We start from the raw sequence: 16107 nt of genomic DNA, 5'->3' as shown, positions 1-16107 counted from the left end.
GATTCTTTTGATTTATATTGATATATATATAATTGTTGCAATCATTATATATATTTTTCTTAATTCTTTTATATTCCTTTTGTATCAATTCATAGAAATCTTACCATTCTATCCTTTTGCTTTAAAGAATAAATCATCAAAGAATGTGAATAATTTTCAAAAAAGAAAACAAGTTAATAATTTCTAACTACATTTAATTAAAACTTTATTAATTAGAAAAAAGAAAATTAGAATAGCTTTGAGGTATCATCTTTTAGTTTTCTTAATTTTTCTATTTCTGTCAAGAACACCATAATTCTTGTCATCAAGGTTTATAATTTCAGTAACATGTAAAAGATAATAGTTCTAAAGCACTTAGCATGGTACCTGGAACATAGTAAGAGTTTCATAAACATTAACAATTATTAGCTATAATATCTATGTTTTTGTTCATATCTATGTACATACATATTGTTTCCTCACATAGAATGTAAACTCACTTGAAAACAAAGGCTGTTTCACTTTTGCCTTTTTATCTGTCACCTAGCACAGGGAATAGAGAAGTCAGAAAAGTTCCAAAGTAGTACAACCAGGAAAGAAATAGGATGTTTGGAACTGAGCTCTCCTTAAATGGGAATTTTGAAGTTTATGGCTCTATCCTCCAAACAGAGCCACAGAGGGTGGTAAGGTAGAACCAAAGCTAATAGGGGTCCACTTATCCCCCTACACATTATTCTATTAGGTTTTTGAGTAACTATAATTTTATTGTATCATATTTTCATTTGAATTTTTTTTGTGCAGTTTGTTGAGAATGTTATTAGGGAATACCCTCCATAATTACTTCCAACTTAAATATCGATGACTCAATACATTTTAAGGAGTTATGTGAAGCACACAAAGATAAAATGAATAGTGTCAGAGCTTTGAAGCCAGATTTTCTCATTTCCAAGTCTAATCCATCAGTTTGTTCACACCAGGCTGCCTCTTGTTTAAATTACTAAATGTATAATAATGAATTAGAATGTGTATCTCTATCTAGACACAACCAGCACAAAGGAATAATACCACTTTCAAAACTTTAGAAAGTTTGGGAACCCATCCTATACACTGTAGGGGATTTCCTTTGCTTTCTCCTATGAAGGCTTCCAATATAAATATCTTTTAAAAATAAGTCATATGGGGCAGCTAGCTGGCTCAGTGAATAGAGAAGAGGGATGGAAGGTCAGTGTCCTGGGTTCAAATGTGACCTGACACTTCCCAGCTATGTGAGATCCTTAGAAAGTAACTTTAACCCCCACTGCCTACCCCTTGCCACACTTCTGCCTTAGAACCAATACATACTATAGACTCTAAGATGAAGGTAAAGGTTTTTTAAGAAAGTCATAAATCAGAAAAAACAACTGCTTATGTGACAAAATACCAGTCAAGTCCAATGGCTAACATGGACTTTAGTTTTATACTATTAGTAGTGGCTCAGTTTTGTGTCTACTCTGGAATACTTCTTGAGGAGGCCTGGCTACCGGTCTTATAGGCCTCGTTCAATTCAGCAGGGCCCAAAGTGCTTCTGGCCCTTTACTAAGAATGAAGATATGAAAACAAAAAAGTTATAGTAGTAGAGTTCCTGCCTTCAAAGAGCTTATAATCTATATATTTTTTTTAAATCCTTTGTTGCACACTGAAAATTAAAGACATAACTAGATACAAAGTAATTTGGGGTGTCTCCAGGGGCTACTTTTTCTTAAATCACTGGGATAAATCTGTACAAATTCTAAGTATGAATTAATGCTTAAGTTGTTTTGAAGGAAATGATTCTAGAAGATCAAATAATAACGCAGTGCATTCCAGAAAACAGGGTCCTCTATTTCAAAGGTAGAAGGTAGGAAATGTCTTCTAAAGGATGTGTAGATTATCACAGCTAGCTTTCCTGAAGCCCAGGAGTGTCTAATATATAATCAGGAAATAGCTCTTGCACTTTTTTTCTTTGTTATGCATTCTTCTGGAATCTGAAGCCTATGGGTCCTTCCCACAATATTTTTTAATGGATAAAATAAAATCCATAGGACTTCAGTGATAATCCATGGGTTCCTTATCTGAAGTCTGTGAGTATTCGCTTTCCAAGTATCTTTATAATTCTATCTCATCATAAATGGTTTGTTTCATAATACAACGCATTTTATGCATTAAAAATATGCATTTTGTGAATGGATCTATAAACTTCACCAGAACACCAAAAGGATCCGTGATTTAAAATAAAGAACTGATCAAAAAAAGTTTTGTAAAGTCCTTTAGTCTAGTACACAGTAGGTACTGGATAAATGCTTGCTCCTCCCTTTCTACTCCTAGGTCTAGTTAAAAACCATTTACAGAAGGGGGAAAAACAGGTGAAGTAGATGGCTCAGTCAAACGGGGAGGGGGGCTCCCCATCACGTGACTACTGGACCCGGCTTGAACGAGTTTTTAAAAGTCGTAGATGTTGATCCTGGAGGCCCTTTACAGCGCTGCCCTGGCTCCTGGAAGGCAGGAGACAGCAGGGGACAAGCTCGCCTAAGCATTCGCCAAGGATCGTGGTCTGATGAAATGAGCCACAACAAATGCCAGAAACGCCTCTCAACCCACAGCTAAGAACCGGAAGCTCGCGCAGCGACCGCGCTTCCCGCTCGAGAATCAATAATCCACATTATTGACCAATCAGCGCCGAGCCCCAGCCGTCTCCTCTCTCAATCCCTCCCCTCATCCCCACCCACCGTCTCCGCCGCCGGAACTTTTTCCATGGTGCACCGTGACCGACGGAAGTACTATCTCGGCGGAAGCCCAGCGAACTTGATATAGCGGAAGTGCTCTTTCTCTTCCGTTCTCTTTGGTCCCGGCTGCAGAAGGAAGATGGTGAGTTCTGCCTTTGGGTCTGGGTAGTATCGGTATCCATCCTCTCTCCCCAAATGGCTGCGACGGCCAGCTATAGTGGCCATGGCCTCTGCGGGCATCGAAGAGCTCGATACGGCGGAAAATCCTACTCAGGGGGCCTAAAATAAAAAATTGTGGGTCCCCGAAGAATTGCAGGGCCAGCTCTACTTGAGGCCGAGCCCTTTCGTCCGAGAAGCCTCACGCCCCCACCACCCGGGCCTGGGCATCGGGACCCTCATGTGTGCCCAGAGATTGGAACGTGATTTTGTCTGGGAATGCCAAGGACTGACTGGTGGGGCTTTTAGTTATGCTCCTAGGGGTGGAACTAGTGATCGGCCTGGCCTGACGTGTGGTGGGACATGGCGAGAAGTTTGGGACAGTGAAGGACTAATGTTGTGAGAGTGGCCTAAAGTGAGTTATTTCCCAGACCTCCTATTCTGTCCTATAGTAAAACTCCCATGTTCCCAACATTGGATGGGGAAGGGCATTGAAGATTCAGGTAGACTTGCTTCTGTGAAATGTGAAAATTTAGGAGCTTAGCAATCGCCGTTCATTTGGAATTTGTAACTCATTTTCACGTTAGAATGTTTGCTGCCATTTTTTGTTGCGGTAGATTGTGCTGTATCTCAATTTAAAATGTTCGTGTTTTCCAGACGAAGGGGACTTCTTCCTTTGGTAAGCGCCGGAATAAGACGCACACTTTGTGCCGTCGTTGTGGTTCCAAGGCATACCACCTTCAGAAGTCAACATGTGGCAAATGTGGATACCCTGCTAAACGCAAGAGAAAGTGTAAGTTTCCCATGGAGTAGGTATTCCTTAAGGAAAGGGGCAGGTTTTTTACCATTTTGTTTCGTCTTGCTAGTTGCAGACTTTGTCCATTAAAAATAGTTACTGTTCCATGTGAACAAATGAATAAGGATGGAGTGAAGAAAGGGTTTAGAGCTGCTAAGACACGTAGAGGCTACTGCCTCTAAGAGAAAGTAAGACATGGGGTGGGGGCTTTAGAAACATGGTTGAACTCTTTAAAATCAGAGGAATTCCATTCAAATCATTGCTCTCGTCCTGGAGAAATTATTTAACTATTGAATCTCGATTTCTTCATCTATGTAAAAAGTAGGGAAATTTGGGGTGTGCGGTTTTTTTATTAGAAGAAAAGCTTTATGATGTAAAGATTTTCTGTCAATACTCATGAAAGGAATGATTAGGACAGCGAATGGACTTAAAAATATTTTTCTTTTTATTTCATATGCACAGCTAAAAATACCAAATGTAATTTTAGAGGGGGAATCTTTGAACTGGTACAAATTTAGAGCTCATTATGCCACAGATAGTTGCTGAAGAACTGTTGAGAATCATTTGGAAATATTAAAACACTGAGACCTGTAAATAACTTTGAGGTAGTATCATTAAATGTTGGCTTTCTTCAAGGGTCAGCTTAAATGCCACCTTCAAAGGGAAATCTTTCTTGGTTTTTTTACCCTTGATTTTCTCCTAATCATTTATTTTGTGTACACATATCTTGTTTCTCGCAGTCATTTCTCCTACCTCTTTTCTTCTAACAACATGAACTGATTTTCCCCCTTTGTATCCTTGAAATAAGATATGGTTGAAAATTTGAAACAGCTGGGGGGGTCACTGAAAATAATTTTGGGGAAATGAAATGGGACTCTTCAGAGACTTCAGGCCTTGAATTGTTTGATTTTGTATCCTAGATAACTGGAGTGCAAAGGCTAAGAGACGCAACACCACTGGTACTGGTCGAATGAGACATCTAAAAATTGTATACCGCCGTTTCAGGTATAGTTTTGTGTTTTCTCTTGCTGAGCTTCTAAAAAAAAGGAAAACAAAATTTAAAATGCTTATTTAGCTTGCATTTTAAGTAGAATTATCTTAAGGACATCATTTCCAACAATGATAAAGCTTTAGGAGTGGTTTTCAGATAATTTTGTAAATTTAAAGTTGGCTTTTTGCTGCTTTTATTTTTTCACTTTGCTACATGAAATATGGGTGTCCAATGAAAAGCAAAAGAATTTAATATTTGAACAGTCAACACAGTATTTGCTAGAGTTCATTGCCTATAAGGTACTATATAGAACTGCCTATACTAATGCAGACTTGCTACTTAAGAGGCTTTCAAAGTTGCCTCTGACACTTCTCAAGATGAAGAGCTGAAATAAGTATAAGGCAATTTAGTCTTGCATTTCATCCTTGGATGTTCAGTATTGCATTTGGGAACACCAAAGATATAGCAGTTATCAAGATGGGTGTATGCATCTAGGAACAAACTAAAATTTCTCAGTCATTGCCATAATCTACTAATGCAATGTGGATTTTTGAAGATGCTATTTATTGTCAGGGTTACATTTTCAAAAGTTTTTCTACTCTAGAGAAGTAACAGATGTTTCTGTTAAAGACAAGTGACTGAGGTTATCAAGTCCTTTGACTTTTTTATTTTATTATTATTTTTTTTTGCCCATACTTTCTGTCTTAGAATCAATATTAGGTGCTTCAAGGCAGAAGAGTGGTAAGGGCTAGGCAATTGGGGTATCTAGGACTGGCTGTCTCAATCAACTGAGCCACCCAGTTGTCCCTCCTCGAATTCTTGGGTTTGGGTAAGATATTTAAGGCTAATATCACAGACACTTGTTAAAAAAGGAACACTGACATCACAGTCCAGAAATGGATATCCTGTGACAGGTTGATTCCAATTTTTAGGATCCTCTTGAACTTGAGTAGATATGGATTTTGTAGTCAACTGTTAGACAGACTTCCTATGTAATCTTGAGCTAGCTGAGCTTGTGTTAGTGGAAAGTCCAGAATTGTTTGCATATTAAAGTATTTTGATATTTGAATTTTTTTTTAAATGGATTCTGTCCAACATAATGTTCTGAAAAGAAAAACCAAGGGAATATTTGCAGCTTGTCAGTGATGTACTTTAAAAAAATGTCTGAACATATGAATTAATAGTGATTTCAGCATTTAACTGAGATGAGCTGAGTAAAATGTTTGCAGAATGTACCTCCACAAAAGCACCCTGAAAAATTAAAACACTTTTTTTTTAATGGCATAGGAATGGATTCCGTGAAGGAACAACACCTAAACCCAAGAGAGCAGCTGTCGCAGCATCTAGTTCATCTTGAGGATTCAACTGTTTGTTAAAATAAATGTTGTGAATCAAAAGTAATTGTGGTCAGTTTCATTTGATCCATTGATCACCCTTAGTTAAATTATTGGAGTTTTGTATACTTTGGTAAGTTCTAGCTTGTGGGTGTGGTGATTTAATAACCAAGAATGGGTTTATTTAGTAATATTATCTTCATCTTAAATCCTTTTGCTTTTTGGTAGTTCTCTCTCACCCTTTGTGACTTTATAGGAAATTAAGAATGTTAGATCATTAAGAGGGATGTGTGAGTCCTTATACTTTTTACACTGGCTATGTACCTGAGCATTTGCCACTCACATCTGTAGTACCTACCTCACAGGGTTGTTGTGAGGTTTAAATGAGATAATGTATATAAGTGTGTTACAAATTTTGAAATAGTATATATAAATATTAGGCTTATTTAGTAATTAGATTCCTTTTGTACTGTTTGTGTAGCAATGAAACTTGATAACTAGCAAAAGGGAATAGGTATTTTCACAGTAATTAATTAGCTTGAATTTGATTAGTAAACCTTTAAATGGGGCAACAAGTCAGTGTGCAAAAGTGCTACATTTGGAATCAGGGCAGATAATATGAACCAGAAATTCACTTCCTTCCTTGAAACATTGGAAATGCCATCAGAAAATACTCCCTTCGGACTTAGTTATAGGAAAGAGAAAAATAACCTCTAGGTCAATTTTTATAAAACTTTGTATATGCATATATGGTTAAGTTAAGTCATTGAATAGATTTATCTTTGTATTCCAGACATACCCCAAATCCCCTCTGATGGATTGGGGTACTACCTGCAACAGTATGCCTCTCAACTCATTTATGGGGCTCCCCCCACTCAAATTCAATATTTTGTATTTGAAAAGCACTTAGCACATTTCCTGGCTGGACTATATACAAATGCCTTTTTCCATCTTGTACAACAGCATACTGTTTGATGGAGCATGTTGTCCATAATTCCTCAATCTCATTATTTAAACTGAATGGGGAATCAACCTTATTTCAGAGAAATGGGCTTCTATTAGAATATCTACAAAGTTACCAAATTTGTGTTCCATTAAATTAGAACTTGTGTCATAATGGAATTTTAAATGTACTAGAATATGTTGCATTTTTAGGGAAGGGATACATTGCTTATCAGTGTTCAAAGAGATTAGGTGTTATGAATATAAATGCAAAACTTGTCCTATCTTTTGAAGGAAGCTTAAGTTTACTCCCATTGAGTAGAGGAATGCTGTGTATGGCAAATAGTTGACAGTGACAAGGAGTGATGTGGAGACTAAAAGTAAATGAGACTGAGAATATGATTTTCTCCAGTACTCAAAAGCTTAGAAATTTTAGTGCTGGATTAGTGTAATATTTATAGATCTGAATTTTAATCCCAGCTCATGCTACTATTCTGGGCAAATCAGTCCTGGGTCTCAGTTTCCTCATCTGTAAAATGGGGGAGGTGGAACTGCACTAACAATTGAGGTCATTTCATGAACTCTGAACTTATAATTTTTTACTAATTGTATACCCTACCCTAATTTGTTAGGTGCAACCTCCACAAAAGAAAATTCACCATTTTGTTTCTATTACACATTTAATAAATTACATATTCAACTGAAAAATTTACCTTCTAACCTATATTGGTAACTACTTTACAGGACACTGCAGATGTTGTTATTTGGTGCTTCAAAAACCCTGTGGAGTAGGTAGGATAGTAAGGGCAATAATGCTAATGACATGACTTGCCCTTCTGTGGTCACAGCTAGTAAATATTGGAGTTGAATTTACTTTTTTCCACTCAAATATCTTAACTACAATATGGCATATATTATGTTTAGCTCTTCGTACCAACTTTCTGTGGTAGGAAACATTTTACAGATGAGGAAAATTGTTTAGCCTAGGATAAGTCTAATAGATATTTAGAGATGAAATTTGACATCTTAAAATCAAATAAGCATTTGTTAAACACCCTCTAATCCCTAGGGGATAGACAAAAATCAAAAGGTCCCTGCCCTCAAGAAAGAATGCACACAAAATTTTAAAAAGGGAGTCCCTCTAGCAGCTAGGACACTCAGTAAAAAGTTCTTTTAGGAAGTAGCTATTTGAATTGTTTTGAAAAATGCTAGAATAAATAAAAAGACAATTGATCAACAACGACAATACTCCACCTCTACACGAACTGATGAACTCAGTAAAAAGTGAAGCATGGGGTTTTTGGGGGAGGGGGGGATCTGGGAGCATGGCTTATGTTAGACTTGTTTTTAAAGACTATATTTGTAACCAGTTTTGGTTTTGCTTTCCTGGAGAAGGGAGGGAAGAATTCAGTACTGAAAACAAAATGAAAGAAAGCCAAGAAAAATAAATATTCGTGTATATATATGATTTTCTTTGTAAGATAGGTATAGTTTACCTGTCAGCATATGTGTGCACTACTGTCTTTCATCAAATGAGACAGAGTGCCCCAAAAGCCTTAATGCAGTTATAAACATATGCAATGTACATTGTTGACTTTGTGTGTTTGTAAAATGCTTATTAAATTCAAAACCTTGCATTAGTGTCAACTGTTTCTTTTGGAGTGTTCCTATATTAACATGTAATGCTAAATGGCTTAGTGGATAGAGTACTGGGCCTGGAGTCAGGAAGATAGTTCAAATTCAGCCTCAGACGTCCCATCCCATGTAACCTCTTTTTGTTTCTGTCCTTATCTCTGAAATGGAGATAGTAACAGACCAGACTTCCTAAACTTGTAATGGTCAAATTGAATAACTGTAAAGCACTTAGTATTGTTATTGGCACACAGTCAAATGTTAGCTCTTATAGTTCAACTAATCAGTCAAGTGCCAGGCATTGTGCTAAGAACTAGATAGAAAAAAATGTTTAAAGACAAGCCTTGTTTTTAAGGCACTCACAGTTTAATGAGGGAGACAATAAGCAAGCAAATATGAACAAATGAGCCTAATTCAGGATAAAAAGGAATTAGTTAAGAGGGAGAGTGCTAGAATTAAGAGAGGTTGGGGAAAAACCTGTAAAAAAGTGGTATTTTAGTTGGGAATAAGAGGCAGAGATGAGGGAAGAGTATTTCTGACCTGGGGGACAAAGAAAGCATCAGGAGCCACAAGATAGTGATTTGTTCATCAAATGGCCAAATGGCCACTATGTTATATATTGATTCTGCTCACTTCACTTTGCCACCAGTTCATATAAGTCTGAGTTTTTTCTCTGAAATAATTCAGCCCATCATTTCTTACAGCACAATAATATTCCTTTATAATTGCATACAACTGTTTTGCCACCACAGAAAAAGAGTATAAATAGATCCTCCTTCCCACGCCCACCCCTTTTATCTCTGAGATAGAGATTTGGTGGCAGTATCCTTTGACTAAAGGAGATACAGTTTTATAGTCTTTTGGGTATAGTTCCAAACTGTTCTATAGAATGGTTGGATCAGTTCATAACTACCAACAATTTAGTAATGTTTCAATTTTCTCACATTCTATCCAACTTTTATCTTTTTCCTCCTCTATCATAATCAACTAATCTGATAGGTGAGGAATGGAGTTCTTTAATTTTTATTTCTCTAATAGTAATTTAGAACTTTTATTCATATCACTGTAGGTAGCTTTGATTTCTTCAACTAGGAACTGCCTGTTCATATTCTTTGACCGTTTATTAATTGGGGAATGATTTGTATTATAAATTCAACTCAATTTTCTATCTTTTTGAGAAATGAGGCCTTTATCAGAGACACTAACATTTTTTTGATTCTACTTCTAATCTTGATTGCATTGGTTTTGTTTGACCTTTTAATGTAACCAAAATTATCCATCATATCTCATATATCTCTTGTTTGTCATAAATTCTCCCCTTATCTATAGATCTCAAGTAAATTATTCTATAATCCCCTAATTTGCTTATAGCATCACCCTTTATGTCTAAATCATGTACTCATTTTGACATACTGTAAGATGTTGGTCAATACCTATTTCTACCAGTTTTCCCATTAGTTTTTGTTAAATAGTGAGTTCTTGTCCCAAAAGCTTGGATCTATAGGGTTTATCAAAAGAACAAATTAAAAATTCCTAATTAAACACCAAAGAGGGAATCCTAAAAATCAAAGGAGAGACTGATAAAAATGAAAGTAAGAAAATCATTGAACTTATTAGTTTATTTACTTATTTACTTTATTAAGTAGGAGTTGGTTTTATGGAGTGGGGGGGGGGAGCAATAAAATAAAATAAAGCATTGTCTAATTTGATTTAAAAGAAGAAAATCAGCATAAAAAATGAAAAGCGATGAACAAACTACCAATGAGGATGAAATTAAAGTAATGACTAGGAGCTATTTTGCCAATTAAATGCGAATAAATTTGACAATCTGAGTGAAATGGATGAATATTTACAAAAATACAAATTGCCCAGATTAAGTTGAACATGCCGTCAATGAACTCCCTAAAAAAAAAATTCCTATGGCCAGATAGATTCACAAGTGAATGCTATCAAAAGTTTAAAGAAAAATTCATTCTAATGTGGGAATGCTGGAAACCATTTGGAAAAATGGGCAAAGAAGTCCTGCCAAATTCTTTTTATGACACAAATATGGTTCTAATACCTAAATCAGAAAGAGTAAACAAAGAAAAGTATAGACTAATTTCCTTACTGAATATTGATGCAAAAATCTTAAAATACTGACAAGGGGATTACAGCAATATATCACAAGGGTCACATGGCAATAACCAGGTGGAATTTATACCAACAATGCAGGGCTGGTTCAATAGTAGGAAAACAGTATAATTAACCATCTCAATAACAAACAGAAAATGTGTGATCTTAATAGATTATATAAATCTATTATAATTAATAATTATCTTGACAAATGAAAAAAAGCTTTTGACAAAAATACAACACCTATTTCTACTAAAAACACTAGAGAGCGGGATAGCTAGGTGCTTCAGTGGATAGAGTGCCAGGCCTGGAGATAGGGGGTCCTGGGTTCAAATTTGACCTCTGACACTTCCTAACTGTAATCCTGGGCAAGTCACTTAACTCCCATTGCCTAGACTTTATTGTTCTTCTGTCTTAGAACCAAGACTGAAGGTAAGGATTTAAAAAAAAAAATTAGCGCACATAGGAATAATTAGACCTTTCCTTAAAATAAGTACTATCTATCTATTGGAATAAACTGACAGCCTTCCCAATTAGATCAGTAGCGAAGTAAAAAGGTTCATTTTCACCACTATTATTCAATATTGTATTAGAAATGCTAGCTATAGTAATAAGAAGAAAAGGAAATTGAAGGAATTAGATTAGGAAATGAAGAAACTAAACTATCACTGCATATGACAGGATGGTATACTTAGAGAATTAACTAAAAAACTAGTTGAAATAATTAATAGCATGAGCAAAGTTGCAGGATATAAAATAAGACTACATAAGTCATCAGCATTTCTATTTATTACCAACCAAGTCCAGCAGCAAAAGATAGAATGAGAAATTCCATTTAAAATATTAGACAATATAAAATACCAAGACAAACCCAGGAACCATATGAACACAATTACAACACTTTTCATACAAACCAAAGATCTAAACAAGTGGAAAAATGTTAATTGCTCATAAAAATGACAATTCTATGATGCCGAGTAAAAGGAGCAGAACCAGGAGAACATTGTATACGGAGACTGATACACTGTGGTACAATCGAACATAATAGACTTCTCTATGAGTAGCAATGCAATGATACAGAACTATTTGGAGGGACTTATGAGAAAGAACACTATCCACATCCAGGGAAGAATTGTGGGAAAAGAAATACAGAAGAAAAACAACTGTTTGATCACATGGGTCAAGGGGATATGATTGGAGATGTAGACTAAATGATCACCCTGGTGCAAATATTAATAATATGGAAATAGTTCTTGATCAATGACACATGTTAAACCCAGGGGAATTGTGAGTCAGATATGGGAAGGGGGTGGGGAGAGGGGAGGGAAAGAACATGCGTCTTATAACCATGAAAAAATATTCTAAATCATCTAATTAAATAAAATTTTAAAAATAAAATAAAATTGTAATTATTTTGGCTAGTAAAAAAAATGGACAATTCTATCTAAATTAATCTACTTATTCAGTTATATACCAAACTACCAAAAATATTTTATAGAGCTAGGAAAAAAAAGAACAAAATTCATCTAGAAGAGCAAACAGTGAAGAATATCAAGGGAACTGGTGAAAGAAAAAAAAAACATGAAGGAAAGTGGCCTTGCCATATCAGATCTCAAACTATATAATAAAAGGGTAATCATCAAAATAATCTGATACTGGTTAAGAAATAGAGTGGTAGACCAGTGGAATAGATTAGGTACACAATACACAGTAATAGTAAATAATAATAATAATAATAATAAAATAAATAATCTAGTGTTTGATATGCCCATTTATTTTCAATGGGATTTAAATCAGGCAAAGTTCCAAATCAAGCATGTTTATCTCTATCTCTATTTGGAATTCTATAAATATGAAATAATTCTATTTCATAGTTTATCAACATATTTATTAGAATTTATTCCCTCAATAGTGGACAAACTTCTGTTCTCACTGGCATTTTTTTTTGTCCCCAAAACTTTATGAGTTGGAAGGACATAAATATTTTTCAGACTGATTGAAAATGCCCAGATCTTTTAGGTTCATCTGAATTTCTTCTGACAATTCTTTGTATAGTCTTTTTTTTTTAAACCCTTGCCTTCCCTCTTGGAGTCAATACTGTGTATTGGCTCCAAGGCAGAAGAGTGGTAAGGGCTAGGCAATGGGGGTCAAGTGACTTGCCCAGGGTCACACAGCTGGGAAGTGTCTGAGGCCAGATTTGAACCTAGGACCTCCCTTCTCTAGGCCAGGCTCTCATTCCACTGAGATACCCAGCTGCCCCGCTTTGTATAGTCTTGAACAAAACAGTGAGTTTTTTCTATACAAATTACCTTTTTCCCAGTCCTTACTATTCTGCTTTTCTATTTCATTGCTCATAAGTTTTTTTCTTCATAGAAATGATTAGCATCTATTTGGGAGTTTTGTTTGTTTGTTTAAGGTAAGACATCCCCTCAAATCACCAGATATCCAGTTCTATTACTCAGCTTCTCAAATAAGGACAGTGGCTGAGCAGCTTCCCCATAGGCTTCTATTGCCACCTGTACTATTCAATGAGCTTTAAATTGGGCAAGTCTCCAAATCAATTATGCATGTTTATCTTCATCTCTTCAATAAATTTCTTAATTTTTTGATATTTGATACTGTGTATGGCTTTTTTTTCCTATATTCCATCTCCATTTGGAATTTTCTATAATTCTGCTCAGCTTCCATATTTATTAGATTTATCATTCCTTCAATAGTGATCTCAATGGTTGTGATACCTGGCAACTGCTCATCAGCTAATACTGTTATTCCCATTTTATAGCTGAGGAAATGGGGCAAGAAAAGTAAAGTGGCTTTTCTAGGATCAAACAGCAGCAGGATTTAATTAAGTGAGTTCAACACTATCTACTGGGCCACTTAGGAATCCCTAACAATCTTCTCTGGCTGCCAGGCTCCCTCAGAAAGTCTTTGCTTGGGTTCTGAGGCTCATTTAGTCTGTATGGGAGAGAGAGCATGTTGAAGTAACAGTTTGTCTCTTTTTGGAGTTCTTTTTGTTCTCAATTGCACTTTTTTTCCAAATCAGCATAACAGATGCTGGTTCATTGTGAGCTTTCATAATCTCTGAAATTCCGTATCAATAGACATTGAAATATATCTAAAAGTCATTGACAAGACAGCTAGGCAGCACAGTGGACAGAACACCAGGCCTAGAGTTGGAAAGACTTGTGTTCAAATCTGAAGTCAGGCACTTCCTAACTGTATAACCCTGGGCAAGTCACCTAGAAACCCAATCGCCTAAATCTTGTTGCTCTTCTGTCTTAGAATTGATAGTAAGACACAAGGTAAGGATTTTTTTTTTAGTGAAGTAAAATAAGTCAGGTCATTAAAGTGTACCTTTTAAGGGCTAATTTTTGTATGTTTACTTGAAGCAATATTTGTACTTTAAAATATTCTAATTAAAAACACAACAAAAGAGAAAAATGAAGCATGTGCATATAGTAAGAAATTAGACTTACAACTGACAGAAAATGAACATTAAAGAAACCATCATGATCCAGTTTTATCTGGTTGAAGTCAAATATTCTGTCAGCTTAGGATCAATATAAATTCACAAGAATGACTATTGCTCTACCAAAATCCTATCAAAATTAATGCTTGTTCCCAGTAATTCACTTACCATCCTTTGTCTCCACCTTGTATACTTCATTGATGATCTGAGGACAGATGAATAAAGTAATTTCTATGGTGGCATATGAAAAGGTCTTATATCATCCAATATTCAAATATCTTCCTCTATGTTATCAACAATATCAATATTCTCTCCAAAAGTACAAGTTACAATCCAGATGTAATTTCTTATCCCAATTAATTCTTGTTCATGATCTTCTACATTGAGTCAAAGTCTTCGTTAAGGTCTTTTTTACATTTTTAAGTCCCCAGAGAACATTCAGGCTTTCACTTGCCATCCCTTATGCTTCCTACATGACCAGGCTGCCTCCCTTTTAAATCATGCATTTCCTTTATAACATCTCAATTTATTTCTTAAGACTGTCTTCTAACACAAGTAATACCCAATGAAATTGCGTGTTGGCTGCTGGAAGAGTGGGTGGAGGGGAGGGAGGGAAATAATGTGATTATTGTAACCAAGGAATAATGTTCTAAATTGACTAAATAAACTAATTCAAATGGAAAAAAAATAAAATTGGGGGAAAAAAAAGACTGTCTTCTAAGAACAGTTTCTTCTGCCTGGCATGCCAGGCCCAATCTATAGTCCTCTATAAATGATTCACTCACTCACCTAACTCCTTAAAATAATAGACAGCTACGTACCACTCACTCCCTCCTTCAATCACTTTTCTATAGTAGCCCAACTGTCAGTGGCCAGCTGCTAGTAGCATCTTGCCTCAGAGACAGACCTCCTGCTCTCTCGAGAACCCAGAGGCAAAAGACCCCCAACTATCTGCAACTGCTTCCTTATCCCCTCACTCACCAACTGTCTCCTCCCCCCTAACTTCCTGTCAGAAGGCGGCTACTTCCTTTCCTCAGTCCTGGTCTCTGGTAAGGGAATCTTCAGCTCTGGTTTACTGACTCCTGTCAGTTCTGATCTACTTATAAATCCTGCTCTCTAGCCTCTTAAGGAGACAGAGGGAGAGATTAAGAACATCCCTTTAACAAGACATGGGTCATAATTAGAAATATACTGTAGCCTGCTTTAGCCTACAATGCCTCTCTCTACTGATCAAAAACGAATTTGATTCTTTAGAGATTATGGTGCTCCAAGACTTTCAATCAAACAAGTTCCTAGGGAGAACATCAGATTAAATAGATTAATTTTTTTACCAGGAAACATTTTGGGATTGTTAAAAGGACTGTCCAGTTTTTCAAAAACAATCCAGTCCATCTCATTATCTTCATTAATTGTAGGCACAGTTTATTGTCTGTCTGTACTATCTTTTTCCAAGAATAAGTATGGATGAATTAATTCATTGGGAGGTAACTGTGTGACCCTGGGCAAGTCACTTCAGTTGCCTAGCCCTTACTACTCTTTTGTCTAAAACCATTACTCAGTATGGATTCTAAGACAGAAGAGGAAGGTTTGTTTTTTTTAATTTCATTAGAATGGCCATATAACTTCTCTTTATCAGTATTATTTTCAGAATCTCAGAATGAATGAGTTAATGAAAATGCTTTTACTGAGTGGTTACTCCTTGCCCAAGTGCTTGATAGGCACTATTGTAGGTACTACAGATATAAAACCAAAAGTGAAGCAGTCCCTGCACTCAAAGAGTTTATTTCAATAGTAAGGGAGTACACAATAGGAAAATGGTAGTCAGAGAAAGGAATTTTTGTCTGGGGAGTCACAGGAATGTGACTGTTAGGTGGAACTATCTTGCCCTTCCCAGAAGTAGTGATCATTTTGATTTGATATTGTTCTGGAAAGAAAAGGACAAATGGGATAGA

At 36.0% G+C, this 16107-nt stretch overlaps 1 protein-coding gene, 1 long non-coding RNA gene and 1 other non-coding gene across 3 annotated transcripts; 2 read left to right on the top strand and 1 right to left on the bottom strand.

The window, feature by feature from the left end:
* Nucleotides 1–2737: 2737 nt before the first annotated feature.
* RPL37 (ribosomal protein L37) lies at nt 2738–8574 on the top strand. Its single transcript, XM_001371623.5, has 4 exons — nt 2738–2862; nt 3534–3669; nt 4593–4677; nt 5951–8574. The coding sequence occupies exons 1-4, from the start codon at nt 2860–2862 to the stop codon at nt 6018–6020; spliced, it is 294 nt and encodes a 97-aa protein (XP_001371660.2). The 5' UTR covers nt 2738–2859; the 3' UTR covers nt 6021–8574.
* Nucleotides 4575–15125, bottom strand: LOC103096584 (uncharacterized). The gene is made up of 3 exons (XR_464643.2): nt 14977–15125; nt 14324–14360; nt 4575–4708 (listed from the first exon to the last, which is right to left on the bottom strand). It is a non-coding gene; the product is annotated as an uncharacterized LOC103096584 (long non-coding RNA).
* On the top strand, nt 5797–5875 carry LOC130458662 (small nucleolar RNA SNORD72). The gene has a single exon (XR_008918069.1). It is a non-coding gene; the product is annotated as a small nucleolar RNA SNORD72 (small nucleolar RNA).
* Nucleotides 15126–16107: the final 982 nt, after the last annotated feature.

The sequence above is a fragment of the Monodelphis domestica genome, chromosome 3, assembly GCF_027887165.1.
Source record: "Monodelphis domestica isolate mMonDom1 chromosome 3, mMonDom1.pri, whole genome shotgun sequence".
Lineage (NCBI taxonomy): Eukaryota > Metazoa > Chordata > Mammalia > Didelphimorphia > Didelphidae > Monodelphis > Monodelphis domestica.
This window is presented reverse-complemented; position numbering and strand designations above follow the sequence as displayed.